This window comes from Heptranchias perlo, chromosome 7, assembly GCF_035084215.1.
Source record: "Heptranchias perlo isolate sHepPer1 chromosome 7, sHepPer1.hap1, whole genome shotgun sequence".
NCBI lineage: Eukaryota > Metazoa > Chordata > Chondrichthyes > Hexanchiformes > Hexanchidae > Heptranchias > Heptranchias perlo.
Genome location: NC_090331.1, coordinates 56,041,115 through 56,065,108, shown reverse-complemented (window position 1 = coordinate 56,065,108; position 23,994 = coordinate 56,041,115). Strand labels below are relative to the sequence as shown.

Here is a 23,994-nt window from a genome sequence, read left to right as displayed (position 1 = left end):
TTCCCGTCCTATCCCCATATCCCTTGATTCCCTTAGTGTCCAAACCCTGTAGTCTACCTGCAAATCTTCAGCCAGCCCCATGACCACCACCACCCCCCCCACCTCCAGCTCCATCTGACCACACCTGTAGACAATGCAGGCCAGGCCAGAAGATTCAGGGTGCTACACAATCTTATTCAATACATGAACTAATTTTGTTCTCTTGGATTTGCCAGTATTTTTTCTTTCTATATGTGTTCATCTACAGAAATAGGTTTCTTTTACAAATCACAGTGGTTTTTATTCAGCAGGATCATAGTGGAATCTTACTGCTATCACCTCTTCTCATAGTTTTGTCTTCACAGTTTTCTTCTCCTAAGTGATTTTACTGGTAATGCATTCTTTATCACCCCTCACAAAACATCAGTTTTCAACCAATACTTACAACTTTCTCTTATACATTCAATACATAATTTTCTCTGACATCTTTTTAAAATGTTCTCCCATCTTCTTATGCAAGGACTGACTTGAGCTGAAGAACAGTTCCTTGAGAACCAATCCTCCATTACCGTAGCCAAGTGTCTGCTCCCAATGTGTGTCCTTAGACACTGAGGAGCAGATTTTCCTCATTAGTGCTTGAGTGTAAAGCATCACCTAGGTGGAGCACAAGGAGGAAAATTGGGCAGGAAAGCTTGCACCCCTGGGGGTGGGGAATGGGAGCTGAATAACATGTGTACGATACTCCCTGCCAGATTTTCCTCTTCGCTCTCCACTCAGGCTATACTTTACACCCAAGAACTAAAGAGTAAAATCTCCCCCTAAACGTCAGTAGGCTTTTCAGGCACTGGGAGAGTTGAGAGGAGGAGGATGGCCTCACAACTGCAACTAACCATATTCTCACTTGATATTCACACGTAAGTACTCACTAGTTCAATAAGATATCTCACAAAAGGATTGTTAGAAAAATTCAAGCATATGGCATAAGAGGAAATGTACCAGCTTGGATAGGAACTTGGTATTTGAATAGGAAGTGAAGAATTAGGGTATACGGGAGTTGCTTGGATTGGAGGTAGTGATCCCAGGGACCAGTGCTGGGTCCACTTTTGTTCTCGGTATGTATAGATGATTTGGACTAGGCCATCGAGTGCACAATCTTGAAACTTGCTGATGACACAAAAGTAGGGAGTTTGGCAAACAGTGAGGAGGACTGTAAAAGATTTCAGGAAGGCATAGACTGGTTAGTGAAATGGGAAGACAGGTGGCAGAGCAATTTAATGTGAATAGTGTGAGATAATATATCTTGGGAGGAAAAACAAGGAATGGGAGTATTCACTTGATGGAAAGACGCTGAAGAATGTAGGGGAACAGAAAGATCTAAGAGTTTAAATACATAATTTCTTGAAAATGCGAGTACTGGTAGAAGAAGACCAACAGCGTTTTGCATTTTATAAATATAAGCATACAGTCGAAAAATAATAACGTACGCCAGGAATTTCCTTGGGGATTCTCCCAGTCAGCTGCCAAAACCTCAGCAGATCAGCGGAAACTCCATTTATGTGTCTATCTAGGATTTCCTCTGATCATCCGCCAAATTGCAGTGGCCAAACGGGAGAACCCCCAAGGATATTCCAGCGGCAATGTTAACTTTGTACAAAACATTGGTTAGGCCACAATTAGAGTACAATGTGCAGTTTTGGGCAGCCCATTATAGAAAGGACATTTAAGTCACAGAGAGCGTACAAAGCAATTTCACCAGGATGATGCCAGGGATGGGAAACTATAGTTATGAGGAGAGACTTGAGATACTAAGAGTATTTTCACTGGAGCAGAGAAGGCCAAGAGGAGATTTAATAAAGATTTTTAAAGGTTTTGATAGAGTGAGTAGGCAAAGACTATTTCCTCTGATTGGGGATTCAATAACAAGAGCTCACCAGCTTAAAATTCTCACTTAGAGAGTGAGGAGAGAGGTTAGGAGGAATTTCTTTATGTTGGAACATGGAATGCTTTGCCACAAGGAGTGGTTGAGCAGAGACTACTGTATCATATCAGGCAAAATTGAATAAATATTTGAAGGAGAGGAAGATAAAGGGCTATGGTGAGAGTGGGGGTGTGGGTTTAGTTTTGGGTTGCTCTAGCAAAGAGGCAACACAAACATGATGGGCCAAATGGCCTCCATCTGTGCTGTAAACTTCTATGGTTCTACATCAAGATTAGGAACTCTGCTTAATTTTTACTGCTGTCTAGCCCAGGAGCACTGAAGGGATCTATCGTACCCCTATTGTACCCCAGTTAAATTGAGCTACCTCAACACAGACCAGGGGTCAAAGCTGCTACCTTCCAATTCTGCATGGTTCACTACTTTACTTTGTGGCACTATGCATTTACCTATTGGTACATCAGGAGCTCTCTTTCCCCTTCCACAGAATATGCCAGAAATCAAATCATTTGCATCCAATACCTGACAATCTTTAATCAGTTGGATTTCTTTGACTGATAATCCAAAATGATTCCAGAATTTACGATGTTCAATCCACCCAATGAACAGAAATAGAAATATATTTTACTAATTCTTTTTAGGCTGGCAAAACACTTATTATCAGTTTAGTGTATTTATGTGATCCTTATCTAATCTGTTCAACTGTTTTGCAACTAAATAAATGGTGGCTAGGCCTGTACACCACTAAAACTGGAACTGGGTAACCAACGTTTTGTGTTTTCTTGCATAGGACCGTCGCTTCAGAGATGAAATTGATAAGCTGACAGGATACAAGACAAAATCCCTGTTGTGCATGCCGATTCGAAACAGTGACGGTGAGATTATTGGTGTTGCCCAAGCTATAAACAAAAATCCAGGAGGAGCTGCCTTCACCGAGGATGATGAAAAGGTTGGATTTTATTTCTTGTTCATTTATGATTATCTTTTAATGGCTATATTTGTAACAAACCTAAACTAAACTTACAGCACAAAGCACAATAGTCGTCCTTGATATTTTTGATGATTTCAATAAAGCAATGTATTAAAGTACATTATATACCAAACCCATTGTGTGGTTAGAGGAGAAAGTCATTGCTATTGAAGTAACTTGACAATGGCAATGTAAATATGCATCCAATGTAGTGCAATCTCTGAAAACTTTGAGATTGCATGGGACAATGTGTCTTGAAGTCATTGCTGAGGTACAATTTGATACTTTCATTACTGTTAATTTAAATATGTGCCTGGTATTTCCCTTAGATGTTAACTGATTAAAAAAATTACATTCAGAATAGAAAAATGAATGAGTATGCTATTCCATTTTTGGTATGGGTAAATATTGCAGCAATACTATGTGATTTACACAAAATTCTATAATTTTTGCTCTTACAAGACTTAATGGAAAACATTATTCAGCAGTGTTGTGAATTGCCTTAAGAACAATTTTATAGAGTGGTTTCAGTAATTTAAAAGTATATAATTTATTCATTTTAAAACAATTATTATAAGCAACACTGAAATTGTTGAGCTGTGCTCCACTTGTGAAATTTCTTGAGTGGAATGGACTCTAATTTGTTTCATTGCCTTATTTGGAAGGGCATCTTGAAAATATCTTATTAAAAAAAATTATGGCACTCTAATGATATATAAGAATTTACTCAATGCTTGTTCAGTCCATCATTAAGGGAGCAGATATTCCTGTAAAACCTTTGTTATTGTCAAACAAGTAAACACAAAAGAGCAACTGTAAGTAATCTGAGGCTAACCATAAAAGACACTGGGGTGAAATTTGTCTCAGGCGGTAACATAAAAAGAGCAATTGCGAATCGGTGGGCCCGTTTTCCAGACACTATTGTTTTACAATCAAAATATACTTGATATGAATAATACCTTTGAAGTAATGTTTTGCATACCAGACAGCCTGTGGGAAGCAAACTAGCAGTAACTAAATTTAAAGTGCTCATCACATTTCATAGATATTAAAAATAAATAATCGGATGATTTGAGTTGTGTCAGGTCCCCCTATTTGTTACAGTGGGGGCCCACTGTGCTTATTAGTGTAGTATAATCTGGATAAACAACCCACAAATAGTGGATTGCTGAAAAATAAATCAAGAAACATCCTCAAATTATGGACTTTGATGTTCGGTGTCACTCGGTGACTTATTTTTCAGAAAGCAAGTATTCATCATCATGAATCTTCCATGCAAATGTGACACAAAACAAAATGAATGTACAACTTTTAATGCTCAGCCAAATTGCACTGTAAGAACTGTTGCTCAAGGTAAGTCAATGAATATGGAAACTCTTAGGTTATACCTTTTTACCCCAGGAGGAGGAATAGGGAGACGGTTCCAGATATGAAGGAGGACATTTTTTTTGTTGGGTTCCTGGAAAATTTGAGACTATCAGAAAAGTGTGACAGATTTTGTTTTGCTACAGAAACATTTAAAGTACAATATGTGTTATATACACACATTAATATATTCATGATTTTTAACAACTTAAAATTTTTTTTTCTTTTAAAACTTTAATTGGGTCATACTCAAAAGAAAGGATTTCTTCATGACCTTCTTCAAAGCAAGAATGTCCTTTATGAGCCCATATAACATAACAAAGATTTCATAGATCTTTGAGATCTATGAAACTTGAATAAAATTATTTTAAGAGCATATCAAGACTTACGTCACTGTGTTGATAATGGTAGTAATAAGGACCTATTTAATTTGCGGTTTCATCAACGGTGATTGATTTTTGCCTCAGTAAATGAGCTTTAATGCTTGTAAATAATATATTGAGTGCTTCTATTTTCATTTTCTGATGACACAAGTATGAGTTCCACTTCCGTTTCGGGGCAAGTCTGTGGGTCAACGGATTAATGTGTTATTTAAAATTTTTATTAAAAAATCGTACACTGGTTTACACACCGTTGTAGTTGTACATTTTTTTTAAACACTACATTTACAGCAGGAAACATTTGATATAATGTCAACATAATTGTGCACATTGATACAGTAGTTTTACATGCTTTCAGATCAGTGTGGTCATTGGGAAGGGGGTGTTGAAATGTGGAGGTGTTGACTCTTTGGGGTTAGTTGTTGCTGGAGTTTGTGGGGCGCTAGTAGATCCTCAAGGAAGTGCATAATTTGGAGGTACCTGAACAGGCTCTGCTGGGTGAAGTGGAATTTATCCATTAGTTGCCTGGAGAATAAGGTTGTCTCCTTGTGGGGGAACAAGGCTAGCCTGGTGATACACTTTACTTTGTAGGCTTCAAATCCACTTATTTGGGATTGATTTGGGGGCTACAGACTGCATACAATCATAGGTTCTTCAAAAAGACTGGGTTCCGAGCTACAATTCTGTTAAGCCTGGTCACCCAGGTTTTGCAGGTCAAATTTAAGGTTTGGGAGGTCAAATCCTCTCTTGAGAATGGAGGGGTGGAAGGAACTTCATGGCCATTTGCCTGCCCAGAGGAACTTAGCTATGTGCTTGTCAGGATCACAGAATTGTTGAGCCAGAGCATAATAAGTAGCATTTGGAACAGGCAAAGGAGTCGGAGCAGTGCATTCATCTTTATTATAGTTGCTCGCCTCGGATGTAATATGGACTGGCTGTCCCATCTAACTGGGTCAGTGTCCATGTTTTCTGTGAGTGGTTGTGGTGGGGAGTGACTCTTTTTATATACAGTTGAAAATGTAGGGGCTGCTGTTACACTGAAGAATCTGATGCCTTTATCTGACTATGCAAAACTCTAGGATTTGAACATGAATGGAGGGACTTGATAAAATGAGGAGAGGTGGCAACTTTGTCTAGTCTTTATTGGATGGACAATGCGGCCAGGTTGTGGTAATTAGTTCAAACTTCACATTGTGGTATGAGGTGCAAGTATAGAGTTCCAATCTAATTCCAAAATGCCTTTCTAAAAACTAATCTCTGAAACACAGGAAGAAAGAAGCCACCCTCTGACCTGTCAGATGCCGTCACTGCATCAAGGGACAGCATTAAGGCAGGAACTTTGACCCTGTGCAATGAGTACCATGGCTGCCTGGTGAAATTCCCTGATTGGTGCCCTGGACATAGTCTGAGTGGGATAGTTGTGCAGGCTACAGTGTCCTGTCTGGAGGATAATTAATGTTTGAAAATCTATCATAAAATGCTATCTATACCAACTTCACCTGTTCAAGAAGTTGGAGTCATAGATCTAGCAATTGACCTTCATGTGCAATTTGTACAAGAACATTTGTCAAAAAGACTCATTTACCTATCAATAAAATCTCTTACAAGTGATAATGTTTAAAAAAATGCTCAGTGAAGGAGAAATGTTAGAGGAGGGGGTGAGGAAAGATTTCTGAAGCTATTATCAGCATTCAGTTATTCGTTTCTAGGACAAGACAGGAAATGATGACCCAGGTATCAGACTGTGGCAGGAGTCATATTTTAATGTTTGTGCACTGGACATGTATTGCTTTGTGCCACGGCTGTATCGGATATTATGTGGCTTTTTTGGGCTGTTTGTAAATTCTCAACATGACCAGTATCGAGATTAAATTGATGTCCATAAATGATTAAATTGAGCCCATAAGGTTATTGTACATCATAAGATTATTTTTCTTCAATAATTTTGTTCCAGTATTGTGTGGGGTCCAAAAGAATATGAATTAACAGGAATTTGTACAAGACATCGATGAATGTGACTGAATTTGTATTACTTTGTCAGTTTAACAATTCTATTTACTTTGATTCGAGAATTGAAGAGAAGCGGCAACAAGCTATCACTGACCTCCAATGATTTATTGTTTGCCAACCACTGTGCCAAAGCATAGCTGCAAAAGTAATACAGTCAAAACTGGTATTTGTGACTAGATAAGTCCTCTCTGAAAAGACTGTCATGTGGCTTTATACACAAGGCATGTATCAAACATTAGAAGCATTTCTCAATGAGTTTTGTACTAAACTCAAAGATGGAGATCCAAAAACTGTAGGTTGGCATTAATCAAGTTAATTAGCCAATAATGTATTTTACAATAGGAAGCTATTAATTAATGATGTGATTAAGTAATTAATCATTTTTATACATTTAAAATCATACCATTTGCCCTGTTAATCCCAGAAGATTATGGGCTCAATTTTAAAAGCAAAGTCCGGGTGTGTTTTTTTGGAGTGGGCAGAAATCCCGGCTCCAACATGCTCGACCCAGATTCATCTGGGTGCGCGTGCCCTTCCCGAACCCAGAAGTTGGCGGGACGATATTGAAGGCAGCAATTGAACTATCTAAAGTAGTTCAAAAATGAATAAATGTAATTTAGATTGAAGGCAAGCGATTTCAACGCTGCCTCAACATGTTTCCTGTGCTGTGTGAAACACGTCATGGTGAAGGAGTCGTGTTTCAGCCGGCAGCCATTTGGACATTTAAATGCCTGTTTGACAGATGGGGATAAAAGGTGAGTTATTGCAGCAGGGCACTCAGTTCACTCAGACAAACTTTTAGCTGGGAGATCTTTCTCTTTACACTGAAAATTCTTGTTTTCCACTCAGAATTGTTCTGTTTACACATATTTACCAATTTTCCGGACCCTCTCAAACTGACGCCATCAGGATGGGGGGCGCGATGGCTGCATTCACCACTATATCCGAGGACGAGGAACATCACCATCCTCGCTAGGCACAGCATATGCTTCCGCCACTTGGAGCTTCACAACACAATGCTGCACCACAGGCACCTGCACAAGAGCATAGAGGGTAACAACAGAGAGAGCAACGCTGCAGGGGGCACTACTCTCGCCACAGGGTCTACAGATCGAGGCTCAGCTTCTTGGACCTCTCTGAGGAGCAGTGCATACGAAGGCTGAGAATGAGTTGCCAGGTGTTCGCAGCCATCTGCAGCCTCCTTCATGCCGAGCTGCTCCCGGCTGGGCCTGGCAGCATCTCATTACCCGTCGCTGTTAAAGTGACCACTGCCCTCAATTTCTTCGCCTCCGGATCATTCCAGGGTGTCACCGATGACTTCGCCAGGGTCTCTCAGTCGTCTGCATACAAGTGCATAAGGCAGGTCACCGACGGCTTGTTTCGCAGGGCCTCGCAATACGTCAACTTCCCCATGGATGACCTCAGTCAGACGGAGAGGGCAGTGGGATTCCACTCTGTGGCTGGCTTCCCACGTGTACAGGGTACAATCGATTGCTCCCATATAGCAATCGGAGCACCTCCACACGAGCCAGGACTGTGCATCAACAGAAAGGGGCATCACTCCATCAGCACTCAGCTCATTTGTGACCACCGCAGAATATTTCTTCACGTGTACGCCAGATTCCCTGGCAGCTGCCATGATTCGTTCATTCTGAGGGAATTCAACATCCCGGGCCTCTTTTCACCGAACACCATTAAGGGCTGGCTCCTCGGGGACAAGGGATACCCCTGGTAGATGTGGCTCATGACACCTCTGATGAACCCCATCACTGAGCAACAGCGTCGATACAATGACAGCCCCATCGCCACCAGGTCTACAATTGAACATGTGATAGGACTGCTGAAGATGCGATTTCGGTGCCTCGATCGTTATGGGGAGTGCTTCAATCTGCACCAATATTAGAGTGGGTTGCATTATAGCAGTGTGTTTTGTCCTGCTCAACATGGTGCAACAGAGAGGAGTAGTGGTTGAGGAGGCCCCATCCCCTCATCCACCATCCGCATCTGCCATCCATATTGAGGAGGAGCAGGAGGAGGAGAAGGACGATGAACCCATGGGCAGAGCAGCAGCTCGTGAGGCCAGGGAGTCATTTATATGTGAACAGTTCTTGTAAGATCAGAAAGTGTGAATAGTCCAGTCCTCACTCCACCTGGAAAGAGCAGCGCCAACACCAGCGCCCCTCCCCCCTCCCCTCGCCCCCTCACAAAACAGTCCTGCAACTACACCCACTGTAAAGTGACCCACTGGGTGGCATCAAGTGACGCCGTCATGATGAAACACATGAAAGGGCCCTCTCACATAAGTCAGTCAAGAATGGGCAAGATGTGGCAGAAGTGGTGAGAATGATAACATTTAATGTGACTTTAACAAAAAACAAATATAAATGAAAAACATGACAGTCCTTGTACATACCCTTCGTGATCACAAATCCTTAGCCTTTCTCTTCCTACTGCTTCTACATGGTGCATCCCCTGTGGCTGCAGCAGAGGTAGTTGCAGGTTGCTCATGTCCATGGCTCGACTGTTTAGATGGTTTTCAGCCTATGCCCCCTGAGTTTTGGAGCCCTAGAGGGCCCTTCCAAAGACTGCTCCACCTGCACCTGTGCAGGGGCAGACTTGGCCACCTGGAGAGGAGGCAGCATTGCAGGTAGTGGTTGAGAGGGGGGCAATGGGTGAGATATGGGAGCGCTTTGAGTGGCGTCCCCACTTCCATGTCCCTTTTCGTCATCATCCATCTCCCGGACCAGGCCCACATCACTCTTACCATCCTGCAGGAGAACAGTTTGGAGGACATGTATGATGCCTTGGAAGCCCAGTTGTAAAGTTTCTGTCTGCCTGTTTAAGGCGGCAGAATGTTGTTCACTGTGAGTCCGAATGGCCAGTGTCAGGGCCTGAATGGACTCATTTGTGAGCCGTGCTTGAAGCTCAACGGAGGCTAGTCTTATCTCCTTCGCAGACATTCCCGCACTTACCTGCGACACTATCTCAGACATTTCAGCAGTTACCTGCGACACTATCTCAGACAGTTGCTCATTTCCCTGTGACACTATCTCAGAGATTCCCTCATGTACCTGTGCCACCGTTCCACTAATTCAGGAATTGGATTCCTCCACCCTCTGCGCTATTGTGGAGAGTGTGCATGGCACCTGTTCCAGTACCTCGCAAATGTGCTGCTGTCCCTGGATCATTCTCTTTTTAAAAGGATGGCCCCCGGTGTTCAGCATCTGCATCCAGCTGAGCAGAGCCTGGAGAGGAGTGTGCCCACTGACGTGGATTCTCCACAGCTGCCCCTGCCACCAGTGTCTGCTCGTGCTCATGTGTGTGTGGTGACTCACCAGGTGCCTAGCCAACTAACTGACTACTAGGACCCACCGAGGTGTGAGTATCTGCGCTGGTGGATGGCTCGCTAAGATGTGATAGTGCGCCCTGAGAGGCTGGCAGCTCCTCTGAGGAATCGCCCTCTGCCGTCACTGCGGTCATTGAAGGGCCTGTAAGAGAACAGAAGGTAATATTAAGCATCATCACAGATGTGTCATGTTGCGATGAGCATACTGAGGTGTTCAACATGCCAAACATTGTGAACATCAATTCATGTTGTGTGTGATGAATGTTAAAGTTGTGTCACCAGATGTTTGTGGGGTGCCAGTCTCAGCGTCCCTGATGGACAGGCACTCGAGGGTGCGGCTGATCTGCAGGGCCTCCTCCTCCGCGTCTGTGAGGACCACTATTTGTTGTGGCCCCCTTCCAGTCCTCACCCTCTCGCGTGCATTTTGTGCTCCCTTCTCCTAGAAGGGGAGAAAGTACAGACGTGTGAGTGGGTGATGGTGGTCAGCCGACGAATGCATTGGTTTGGGTGAGGCTGACCGTGAAAGAGGTGCATCAGAGGGTGAGTATGAGACAGAGACATCACATTGGATCAGGATTGGGGTGAGTGGTAGTGGTGGGATCGCAAATAGGGAGGTGAGGAAGTGCTCAGGAAGTGCAGGTAACTTGAGGATTAGTCTTAAGTGGGTGTGAGGAGTGATGTGATGGAGTAGTCTTGGCAGTGCAGAATGAGTTGGTGGGGTGGGGAGGGTTGAAGTGGAACACAGAATGCAGGAGAATCAGTAGGTGTACTCACTTTTGCTGATCTGGTAAGGTCATTGAAACGCTTCCTGCACTGGACCCAGGTGCGGGAGATTTTGCTACTGCTGGTGACCTCCTTTGCCACCTCGAGCCAGACCTTCCTGGCGGCAGAGGCAGGGCACTTCCTTCCGTCGGCCGGGTAAAATAGTTCCCTCCTCCTCCTCACTCTGGCCAGTAGCACCTGAAGTGAGGCATCGCTGAATCTTGGAGCAGCCTTGCCCCTGTTCTGCTCCATTGGGTCTTCTTGATCTTTGCTCCAGCAAAATCCATTGGAGCAATGGCCCTTTAAATGTAGACACTCCAGCTGACAGCCTGTCATGTGGGTGCACCATCCACTGCGCAGCTTTCAGACGGCAAACTCAGAAACAAGATTAATGGCCACCAATTAAATCACGATTGCGTGGGGACCGGTAAGTTTTTATTAGTTGGGATTTCTGCGTGCCCATTGACCCCCCCCACCACCACCGTTGCCATCCCACTGCCCTTTTAAAATCGAGCCCTGTATCTTTGCGGATCTTACAAATCAATTTTATGTAAAAGAAAATTCTGATGAGGTAACAGTATTTACTGAGATAAAAACCTTGTGCGAGAACAAATCTAGCAGTTGTAGGGTGAAAAAAACTTACACAAGTGATTTATTAAATACCTAAATTTCATCAAAAAAATATCAGAATAATTATTAGAGAGTGCTGAGCCTGGACAACTGCAGTCTGAGCCTTTGCTCCATATGATTCACTGCATAAATGCTGGCTGCCAGATGTTAGGGCTTAAATGACCTAGAGAGCCATTTCTAAAATGCTTACTACACTCCCTGGTGTTATCGCTGGAGCCTATCATATTTCTGTGTCTAACAAGATGCACTGCCAGCAAAATCATTATAATGTATTACAATAGCAAATAACTGTGTTCCAATGTACTGCAGAACACACTATGGAAATTGTTCCGAGGCAGCAATACAAACACTTTTTGAACTTGATGAAAGCTTTGTTGTTGCAGTTTATGACATCCTCACATCTCGCAATGTTTTGGTGCCTAATAATACATTCCAGACTGCATCAACAGAACACCTAAAACACCCAAAATATCTCCCAATTTCAAATGTTGTAAAATTATGAAAACACACCACTGCACACAGATCTTTTTTTGCTTGTGTGGGTGTGGGGTGGCTGAGCACTCTTCTACGACTTTCCTTTCAATTTAACTCACACTGCCAGGGTAGAAGAATTTACTTTCTGTTGCCCATAAAGGCTCCACATGAAACAAATTGGAGCAGTTTCAAACCAGTATCTTGTGGGTGCAGGTTCATAACATAAAACTGTCTACAAAATCAAATCGTTGGGCACGAGTTAACATTAAATTCACAATCACAGCTAGAGCCTGGTGTGGGAACCACAAGGAGTTGGGAAGGCTCTACTGAGTTTGAAGTTAAATCAAATTGTTGGAGCGGAAAAGAGGAAACTTACTCTGCACCTGACCAGTATTAATTTGACCTGGGAGTCCTTGATGTTACCACTGGGTGATAGAAATGTGGCGTCAAACAATACTGACTTGCCTCAATTTAGTGAGCACAAAAAGTCACTTTGAAATCAGAAACACTATACACCATATTTTATTTACCCGATATTTCAAATAAAGATATTTTCAGTACCTGATAGATGAGTGCCACTCTTGAAAACTTAAAGTTATAAAGATGTGAATTTTGAAGATAAGTATGTGCAGAAGGACCGCTTACACATCATGTGGTAGTTATACTCAAGGGACATATAACTGGAGAAGGAGAACTTATAATAAACAACAACAACTTGCATCTATATAGCGCCTTTAACGTAGTAAAAACATCCCAAGGTACAGTATTGACAAGCATCCTTCTATGGGCAATCTGTCCTAAATTATTACAACTAATAAATGTTCCTAATTTTTTTACTATTTATTGCCTATAGAAGTTTGTTCTCCTCACTGCTTTCTGGCAACCACTTCTGAAGAATCCTCAATTTCAGGTTGGATGCAATAGTTAGCAAGTCCTCCCCTTTGGGAGCAGCAGACTATGATTGTTTCACCTCTGGTCATTCCATAGGCTTGATCAATACCATCCCTAATGATAATCTTGTCTCTTCATTATCTCAGGATCCTATCAGGTCCCTTCAGGATGACAAGTGTCTTCCTTGGGCACACCTAATAATACCATAGTGCTGTTCATCAGGCAATTTTTTTCGGTCATCTAATGTCCCAGTACCCTTTCTGGAAAATTTAGAGCACATGCTCATTCCAGATATTTCACATTGCACCCACCAATGACTGGGCTCAGAACTCTTCAGCTGCAAATGATACAGATTCAGTTTATGACATTCAGATTTGCCTTTTGAAAATAGGTTAGACAGGAACCCCAAAGCTTTTAACTTTAAAATCGCCCAGAACCTCAATGTCACTTCACCAGAGGTTCCCAATACAGGGACCACCAGAACCATTCAGACCCAGACCTCATCGCAATCCTGATCCTGACATGGACACAGGAGCTGAATGTCAGAGGAGAGGTTATAGTAGCTGCCCTTGACATCAAGGCAGCATTCAACCAAGTATGGCACCAAGGAACCCGAGCAAAACTGAGGCCAATGGGGGTCAAAGCGAAAACCCTCCAGTGACTGGAGTTATATCTGACACAAAGGAAGATGGTCATGGTTGTTGCAAACAAATCATGGCAGCCCCAGGAATTCCTCAGGGCAGTGTCCTCTGCCCAACCATCTTTGGTTGCTTTATTAATAACCTTTGCTCCATCTTAATGTCAGGTGTGGGCTTGGTCGTTAATGATTCCTCAGTATTCAGCTGCATTCACAACTCCTCTGATAATGAAGCAGCCCAAATTAGCTTACAGCAGGACCTGGGCAACACCCAGGCCTACAACCGATACTGAGTTTGGGTTCTGCCTCGGCTCCAGACCTCATTACAGCCTTGGTCCCAACATGGACAAAAGAGCTGAATTCCAGAGATGAGGTGAGAGTGGACCAGCCACATAATACATCAAGGCAGCATTTGACCGAGTGTGGCATCAAGGAGCCCTATTAAAATTGAAATCAATGGGAATCAGGGGGAAAACTCTCCATTGGCTGGAGTCATACCTAGCACAAAGGAAGATGGTAGTGGTTGTTGGAGGCCAATCATCTCAGCCCCAGGACATCGCTGCAGGAGTTCCTCAGGGCAGTGTCCTAGGCCCAACCATCTTCAGCTGCTTCATCAATGACCTTCCCTCCATCATAAGATCAGAAGTGGGGATATTTGCTGATGACTGCACAGTGTTCTGTTCCATTCACAACCCCTCAGATAATGAAGCAGTCTGTGCCCGCATACAGCAAGACCTGGACAACATCCAGGCTTGGGCTGATAAGTGGCAAGTAACATTCGCTCCAGACAAGTGCCAGGCAATGACCATCTCCAACAAGAGAGAGTCTAACCACCTTCCTTTGACATTCAACGGCATTACCATCGCCGAATCCCCCACCATCAACATCCTCAGGGTCACCATTGACCAGAAACTTAACTGGACCAGCCACATAAATACTGTGGCTACAACAGCAGGTCAGAGGCTGGATATTCTGCGATGAGTGACTCACCTCCTGACTCCCCAAAGCCTTTCTACCATCTACAGGGCATAAGTCAGGAGTGTGATGGAATACTCTCCACTTGCTGGATGAGTGCAGTTCCAACAACACTCAAGAAGCTCAATACCATCCCGGACAAAGCAGCCTGCTTGATTGGCATCCCATCCACCACCTTAAACATTCACTCCCTCCACCACTGGCGCACTGTGGCTGCAGTGTGCACCATCCATAGGATGCACTGCAGCAACTCGCCAAGCCTTCTTCGACAGTACCTCCCAAACCCGTGACCTCTACCACCTAGAAGGACAAGGGCAGCAGGCGCATGGGAACAACACCACCTGCGCATTCCCCTCCAAGTCACACACCATCCCCACTTGGAAATATATCGCCGTTCCTTCATCGTCGCTGGGTCAAAATCCTGGAACTCCCTTCCTAGCGGCACAGTGGGAGAACCTTCACCACACAGACTGCAGCAGTTCAAGAAAGCAGCTCACCACCACATTCTCAAGGGCAATAAATGCTAGCCATGCCAGCGACGCCCACATCCCATGAATGAATTTTTAAAAAGGCTGATAAGTGGCAGGTAACATCTACACCACATAAGTACTGGGCAAATACTATCTCCAACAGGAAAAAGCCCAACCACCTCCACCGAATCTTCAACTGCACAACCATTGGTGAAAATTGCAAAATCACCATCTTGGAGGTCAACAATGACCAGAAGCTTAATGGGTACAGCCATATTAACATCATGGCTATAAGAGCAGGGTAGAGGCTAGGTACCCTGAGGTGAGTTGTTCACCACTGACCCCTCAAAGTCTCTCCACCATCTGCAAGGCTCAACTCAGGAGTGTGATGGATTAATCACCACTCGTCTGGATGGGTGCATCCACAACAACAGTCAAGGAGCTTGACACTATCCAGGACAGAGCAGTTCGCATAATCGGCTCCCCTGCCATTGTAATCAATATGCACCCCTCACCACTGGCACACTGTGGCTGCAAAATGTATTATCTATGGGATGCACCTCGCTAAGCTTACTTTGAGAGGTCCCTCACAAGAGGTTAGTGTGCAAAATTCAAGCACATGGGATTGGGGGGAATATACTGGCATGGATTGAGAATTGGTTGACAGACAGGAAACAGAGTAGGAATAAACGGGTCTTTTCCGGGTGGCAGGCAGTGACTAGTGGGGTACTGCAGGGATCAGTGCTTGGGCCCCAGCTATTCACAATATATATCAATGATTTGGATGAGGGAACTAAATGTAACATTTCCAAGTTTGCAGACGACACGAAGCTAGGGTGGAATGTGAGCTGTGAGGAGGATGCAAAGAGGCTCCAATGTGATTTAGACAAGTTGGGTGAGTGGGCAAGAACATGGCGGATGCAGTATAACATGGATAAATGTGAGGTTATCCACTTTGGTTGTAAAAACAGAAAGGCAGATTATTATCTGAATGGTGATAAATTGGGAAAAGGGGAGGTGCAACGAGACCTGGGTGTCCTTGTACACCAGTCGCTGAAAGCGAGCATTCAGGTGCAGCAAGCAGTTAGGAAGGTGAATGGTATGTTGGCGTTCATTGCAAGAGGATTTGAGTACAGGAATAGGGATGTCTTACTGCAGTTGTACAGGGCCTTGGTGAGACCACATCTGGAGTATTGTGTCTCCTTATCTGAGGAAGGATGTCCTTGCCATGGAGGGATGGCAGGACTGATGTATGAGGAGAGATTGGGTCGACTAGGCCTATATTCACTAGAGTTTAGAAGAATGAGAGGTGATCTCATCGAAACATATAAAATTCTAACAGGACTAGACAGACTAGATGCAGGGAGGATGTTCCTGATGGCTGGTGAATCCATAACCAGGGGTCACAGTCTCAGGATATGGGGTATGCCATTTAGAACCGAGATGAGGAGAAATTTCTTCACTCAGAAGGTGGTGAACCTGTGGAATTCTCTACCACAGAAGGCAGTGGAGGCCAAGTCATTAAATATATTCAAGAAGGAGATAGATATATTTCTTAATGCTAAAGGGATCAAGGGATATGGGGAAAAAGCGGGAACAGGGTACTGAGTTAGACGATCAGTCATGATCATTTTGAATGGCGGAGCAGGCCTGAAGGGCCGAATGGCCTACTCTTGCTCCTATTTTCTATGTTTCTATGAGAGCAGTTCCTTCTTCACAGCCTCTGAGAAAGACAAGAGCAGCAATTTTGTGTGAGCATCATCTCCTCGTTCCCCTTCAAGCCAGACTCCATCAGACTTGGATGGATAGCCACATTCCTTTATTGTTGCTAGTTAAATATCCTGGAATGCCCGACTTAGCAACATTGTGGGAACACCGTTGCCAAAGCAGCTAAAGGTCGTAGTCCACCACCACCTTTTCAAGGCAACTAACGAACAGAAAAAGTGGAAACTTTCTTGCAAATCTCCTACAAACCCCAAAGTATTTTGTTGCCATTTCTCCTATGGGATATCAGTACCATTGGGGAGGCAATGGGAAACTGTCAAATCCAATGCCACAAATAGATAAAGGATATCGGCTATTTAGACCCAGCTGAATAATTATGTAACCTATCCATAGCGGATTCCACAATGATTCTAAGGCTTGGATTCTTCTTTGCATTACCTCCTATTTGAGGACAGATTTTGGGTAGTAAACAGAGGAAAATGCTTTCTTAAAGGCTACCGCCTCAAATCCGTCACAAAAAAATGCACCTGAATTCTCTTCCCAAAAACCTGCCAGTTCCCTTTAAGGCCCACCACAAGCCAGTTCTGTCGTATTTAAATAGGGTCTGCCCTATTCCCCTCCACTTCCACCCAAAATAATTACCACCGCTATATCAGTGGCAGTAAGAGCTGCTGCAAGGTTTCCCTGAGGTGGATACCATTCTGAGGAAGTCATTTGGTGTGCTGCTACTGAAGGTGGATGTTTCTTTGCTTGCGATCTTTTTAGTACCTCGGGGGTTGAGTCAGGGCTTTTGCTGCTACTTTTACTTAACTCTAGTCAAAGTGCTGCTTTGCACTGTAAACATGGATTCTCAATGGGACTACCTTTATTTTGATGTCACGAGAAGGAGGAGGATGAACACATGGAAGAGGCTAGATTACAGACTCTTAGAATCAGGCATCACCAAAGGTATCTCTTCCCTCCCTGTAGATACTTACTCATCAGGGTCTACAGACCAAAAGAATCATAGTTAGGCATCCCAACAGCACAAGAAAGGAGCACAAGGATAGGAAGTGGAACAGGAAAGTCACCAGCGCAAGGAGAGCACAAATGAGAGCACGGAACTTTTAATAAATAAAGGCTGACTTAAGTCATTTCACACTTGTCTGTTCTTCCCCCATTCTCACAAAATCTTTCACTTTACACGACGTCTGCCAACTCCTTCATAAGACAGAAGTCTACATTTCCCCTGCCGTCATCCAACTCCCAGACACAGAAGTGAACTCAGAAGTCTAAAGTTATCGAGCTGTCTTTACTTGAAACAACAGTCACCAGAAAGTGCCAAGAAAATATATTCTCCCTTTCTACAACTACATCTTAAGACTGTGACTGCCCTTTGTGCCAGCTAACTAACTTACTCTAGTTCCTAATCTACTACTCCTGTGAAGTGTCCCCTAAGTAGCACAAGGTGAACAGTGAATGGCTTTGCTGGTTTGCTGGTGCCTTAGAGACCAGAGGTGGCTCTCGTCTCAGGGTAGCAGCTGTCCCACAAGGAACAGCTTGTGGCAGTCTGGTATTTGCAACAGGAAAGGATGCCAACCATGTCTTAAGCTCCCACACTCAAAAGTATTGGAGAGGCCTTAAGCAAGTGAAACTCATTTCCACTCTCTGGAGAGACATCTGTGCTCAATCCTTTCAGCTCACTGGTGCTGGACAAAGACTCGGAGGTGTGACGGTCAGTGTCAACACAGACCTAATAGTCCCAATGAGATCTTGGAAGGCCTGTGAAACTGTCCTGTTCAAAACCAGCATTCTGTGGTGTGCAAATAGCAAGGGCAGGAACCTAGTTTTTCTAATCACACTGGTGTTGGTGTTAACACAACATGATTTTAGTCATTCAATTTGGCAGCATGGCATGCTGCTATATAAAAACACAAATCATTTAAATTAATTTTAAGTGCGTTTTCATGTCACTGCACTAGAGTTCTGAGGGAAAAGAACCTTGCGTGGCACAGCATAGATGCTGGAGCCCAATTCCTCTCCATGAACAAAAGTGAAGGCAAGCAGAAGGAAAGCAAACAAGCAACGGGTAAGAAGATATATGCAAGACTCTCATTTTACTTGAAAATGTAATCATACATCTTTCTGAAATATGCCTCCAATGGTCTATTCATCATTGAAAGTACATAAATCGCCAGGCCCGGATGAAATGTATCCCAGGCTGTTAAAAGAAGCAAGGGGGGAAATAACGAAGGCTCTGACCATCATTTTCCGATCCTCCCTGGCTACAGGCGTGGTGCCAGGGGATTGGAACACTGCTAACGTTGAACTGTTGTTTCAAAAGGGAGAAAGAGATAGACCGAGTAATTATAGGCCAGTCAGTCTAACCGTGGTGGTGGGCAAATTATTGGAATCAATTCTGAGGGACAGCATGAATCGTCATTTAGAAAGGCACGAGTTAATCAAGGACAGTCAGCATGGATTTGTTAGGGGAAGGTCGTGTCTGACTAACTTGATTGAATTTTTTGAGGAGGTAACAAGGAGGGTCGATGATGGTAACGCGTTTGATGCAGTGTACTTGGATTTTAGCAAGGCTTTTGACAAAGTCCCACATGGCACACTGGACAAAAAAAGTAAAAGCCCATGGTATCCAAGGGAAAATGACTAGTTGGTCCAAAATGGGCTCAGTGGTAGGAAGCAAAGGGTAATGGTTGACGGGTGTTTTTGAGACTAGAAGGCTGTTTTCAGTGGGGTTCCACAAGGCTCAATACTAGGTCCCTTGCTTTTTGTGGTATATATTGATGGTCTGGACTTGAATGTGGGGAACTTGGTCTAGAAGTTTGCAGATGTTACAAAAATCGGCATGTGGTTGATAGTGAGGAGGAAAGCTGTAGACTGCAGGAAGATATCAATGGATTGGTCAGGTGGGCAGAAAAGTGGCAAATGGAATTCAATTCAGAGAAGTGTGAGGTAATGGATTTGGGGAGGGAAAACAAGGCAAGAGAGTACACAATAAATGGGAGGATACTGAAAGGTGTAGAGGAAGTGAGGGACCTTGGAGTGCATGTCCACAGATCCCTGAAGGTAGCAGGACAGGTAGATAAGGTGGTTAAAAAGGCATACGGGATACTTTCCTTTATTAGCCGAGGCATAGAATATAAGAGCAGGGAGGTTATGCCAGAACTGTATAAAACATTGGTTAGGCCACAGCTTGAGTACAATTCTGGTCACCACATTACAGGAAAGATGTGATTCCACTGGAGAGGGTACAGAGGAGATTTACAAGGATGGTGCCAGGGCTGGAGAATTTTAGCTATGAGAAAAGATTGAATAGGCTGGGGTTGTTTTCTTTGGAACAAAGGAGGCTGATCGGAATTTAATTGAGGTATATAAAATTATTACAGGACTAGATAGATTTGATAAGGAGGACCTATTTCCCTTAGCAGAGGTGTCAGTGACCAGGGGGCATAGATTTAAAGTAATTGGTAGAAGGATTAGAGGGGAGCTGAGGAGAAATGTTTTCACCCAGAGGGTGCTGGGGGTCTGGAACTCACTGCCTGAAAGGGTGGTAGAGGCAGAAACCCTCAACTCATTTAAAAAGTACTTGGATGTGCACTTGAAGTGTCGTAACCTACAGGGCTATGGACCAAGTGCTGGAAAGTGAGATTAAGCTGGATAGCTCTTTTTCGGCAGGCACGGACACGATGGGCCGAATAGCCTCCTTCTGTGCAGTAACTTTCTATGATTCTATGCTCACAGCTGACAGTGCTACCTAATAAAATGAACACGGTCAGGTTTGCTACCACTTGGGTGCTATATGAATACCAGCTCTGCTCCTCACATCACAATGTGCCTCCAATCAGATGCAGCACTTCAAACCACGGGGCACATGAAAGACCATTTTAAATACTGCAAAATACATTTGTGACACAAAATGAAAAGAATGCTTGCTACCATGCAAAATAGATAGAATTTAGCCATCCATCAAAATGAGCAGATAGCAATCTGATCTCCCCATTACAATGAATTTGGGCAACTGTTCCTGATCTTGAAATGCTTTTCTCCTTGTCCTGGGATCTGTAGCCAGGGTTCAGAGGATGCATGCGGTTCTAAAGGTACCACAGTGCTTCTTCCTGCTTCTGGAATGATAACACAGACAAAATGAATAAGCACAGAGAAACACACAAGATTGTTTTATTCAGGATGAATGCCTGATGTACTAACTTTTTTTATTATTCTATTATTCATTCTTGGGATGTGGGCGTCACCGTCAAGGCCAGCACTTATTTCCCATCTCTAGTTGTCCTAGAGAAGGTGGTATTGGGCCTTCTTCTTGAACCTCTGCAGTTTATGTGGTGAAGGTACTCCCACGATGCTGTTAGGTAAGGAGTTGCAGGATTTTGATCCAGCGACAATGAAGGAACAATGATATATGTCCAAGTCAGGATTGCGTGTGTCTTGGAGGGGAACTTGGAGGTGATGGGGTTCCTATGCACCTGCTGACCTTGTCCTTCTAGATGGTGGAAGTTGTGGGTCTGGTAGGTTCTGCCAAAGAAGCCTTGGCTGCACTGCATTTTGCAGATAGTACACACTACACAGTAACCACGGTACACTGTCAGTGGATGTTTAAGCTGGTGGATGAGATGCCGATCAAGTGGACTGCTTTGTCCTGGATGGTGTTGAGCTTCACCCACCCAGGCAAGTTGAGAGTATTCAATCACACTCCTGACTTGTGCCTTGTCGATGGTGGAGAGACTTTGGGGAGACAGAAGACGTGTCCTCGTGGAGACGAAGTCCCGTCTTCGCACTGAGGACACCATCCAACGTGTTGTGTGGCACTATCACCGTGCTAAATGGGATAGATTCAGAACAGATTTAGCAGCTCAAAACTGGGCATCCATGAAGCGCTGTGGGCCATCAGCAGCAGCAAAATTGTATTCCAGCACAATTTGTAACCTCATGGCCTGGCATATTCCTCACTCGACCATTACCAACAAGCCAGGGGATCAACCCTGGTTCAATGAGGAGTGTAGAAGAGCATGCCAGGAGCAGCACCAGGCGTACCTAAAAATGAGGTGCCAACCTGGTGAAGCTACAACTCAGGACTACATGCATGCTAAACAGCGGAAGCAACATGCTATAGACATAGCTAAGCGATTCCACAACCAACGGATCAGATCAAAGCTCTGCAGTCCTGCCACATCCAGTCGTGAATGGTGGTGGACAATTAAACAACTAACGGGAGGAGGAGGCTCTGTAAATATCCCCATCCTTAAGGATGGCGGAGTCCAGCACGTCAGTGCAAAAGACAAGGCTGAAGCGTTTGCAACCATCTTCAGCCAGAAGTGCCGAGTGGATGATCCATCTCGGCCTCCTCCCGATATCCCCACCATCACAGAAGCCAGTCTTCAGTCAATTCGATTCACTCCACGTGATATTAAGAAACGGCTGAGTGCACTGGATACAGCAAAGGCTATGGGCCCCGACAACATCCCGGCTGTAGTGCTGAAGACTTGTGCTCCAGAACTAGCCGCGCCTCTAGCCAAACTGTTCCAGTACAGCTACAACACTGGCATCTACCCAACAATGTGGAAATTTGCCCAGGTATGTCCTGTCCACAAAAAGCAGGACAAATCCAATCTGGCCAATTACCGCCCCATCAGTCTACTCTCAATCATCAGCAAAGTGATGGAAGGTGTCGTCGACAATGCTATCAAGCGGCACTTACTCACCAATAACCTGCTCACCGATGCTCAGTTTGGGTTCCGCCAAGACCACTCTGCACCAGACCTCATTACAGCCTTGGTCCAATCAAGGACAAAAGAGCTGAATTCCAAAAGTGAGGTGAGAGTGACTGTCCTTGATTTCAAGGCAGCATTTGACCGAGTGTTGCACCAAGGAGCCCTAGTAAAATTGAAGTCAATGGGAATCAGGGGGAAAACTCTCCAGTGGCTGGAGTCATACCTAGCACAAAGGAAGATGTTAGTGGTTGTTGGAGGCCAGTCATCTCAGCCCCAGGACATTGCTGCAGGAGTTCCTCAAGGCAGTGTCCTAGGCCCAACCATCTTCAGCTGCTTCATCAATGAACTTTCCTCTATCATAAGTTCAGAAATGGGGATGTTCGCTGATGATTGCACAGTGTTTAGTTCCATTCGCAACCCCTCAGATAATGAAGCCATCCATGCCCGCATGCAGCAAGACCTGGACAACATCAAGGCTTGGGCTGATAAGTGGCAAGTAACATTCGCGCCAGAGAAGTGCCATGCAATGACCATCTCCAACAAGGGAGAGTCTAACCACCTCCCCTTGACATTCAACGACATTACCATCGCCGAATCCCCCACAGTCAATATCCGGGGATCACTATTGACCAGAAACTTAACTGGACCAGCCATATAAATACTGTGGCTACGAGAGCAGGTCAGAGGCTGGATATTCTGCGGCGAGTGACTCACCTCCTGACTCCCCAAAGCCTTTCCACCATCTACAAGGCACAAGTCAGGAGTGTGATGGAATACTCTCCACTTGCCTGGATGAGTGCAGTTCCAACAACACTCAAGAATCTCGACACCATCCAGGACAAAGCAGCCCACTTGATTGGCCCCCCATCCACCACCCTAAACATTCACTTCCTTCACCGCCGACGCACTGTGGCTGCAGTGTGTACCATCCACAGGATGCACTGCAGCAACTCGCCAAGGCTTCTTCGACAGCACCTCCCAAACCCGCGACCTCTACCACCTAAAAGGAGAAAGGCAGCAGGTACATGGGAACAACACCACCTGCACGTTCCCCTCCAAGTCACACACCATCCCCACTTGGAAATATATCGCTGTTCCTTCATCGTCGCTTGGTCAAAATCCTGGAACTCCCTTCCTAACAGCACTGTGGGAGAACCTTCACCACACGGACTGCAGTGGTTCAAGTAGGCGGCCCACCTTCTCAAGGGCAATTAGGGATGGGCAATAAATGCTGCCCTCGCCACCGTTGCCCAGATCCCATGAACAAATAAAAAAAAAAGTCAGGAGGTGAGCCACTCACTGCAGAATACCCAGCCTCTGATCTGCTCTAGTAGCCACAGTATTTGGCTAGTCCAGTTGAGTTTCTGGTCAATCGTTATCCCCAGATGTTGATGGTGGTGGATTTGGCGATGGTAATGCTACTGAACATGAAGGGAAGGTGGTTCGTGTCTCTTTTCTTGCAAATGGTCATTGCCTGGCACTTGTGTGGTGAGAATGTTGCCACTTATCAGCCCAAGCCTGGATGTTGTCCAGGTCTTGCTGCCTGTGGCATGGACTGCTTCATTATCTGGGGAATTGTGAATATTGCTGAACACTGTGCAATCATCAGCAAACATCCCTACTTCTTACCTTATGATGGAGGGAAGGTCATTCGTGAAGCAGCTGAAGATAGTTGGACCTAGGACACTGCCCTGAGGAACTCCTGCAGTGGTGTCCTGGGGCTG

At 44.6% G+C, this 23,994-nt stretch overlaps 1 protein-coding gene across 1 annotated transcript in view; it reads left to right on the top strand.

The window, feature by feature from the left end:
• pde11a (phosphodiesterase 11a) overlaps positions 1-23,994 on the top strand; it is a 271,348-nt gene that overhangs the window by 39,982 nt on the left and 207,372 nt on the right. The window contains exon 3 of the mRNA XM_067986810.1: positions 2,706-2,864. Coding sequence (XP_067842911.1) covers positions 2,706-2,864 — 159 coding nt within the window. The remainder of the gene's footprint in view (positions 1-2,705; positions 2,865-23,994) is intronic.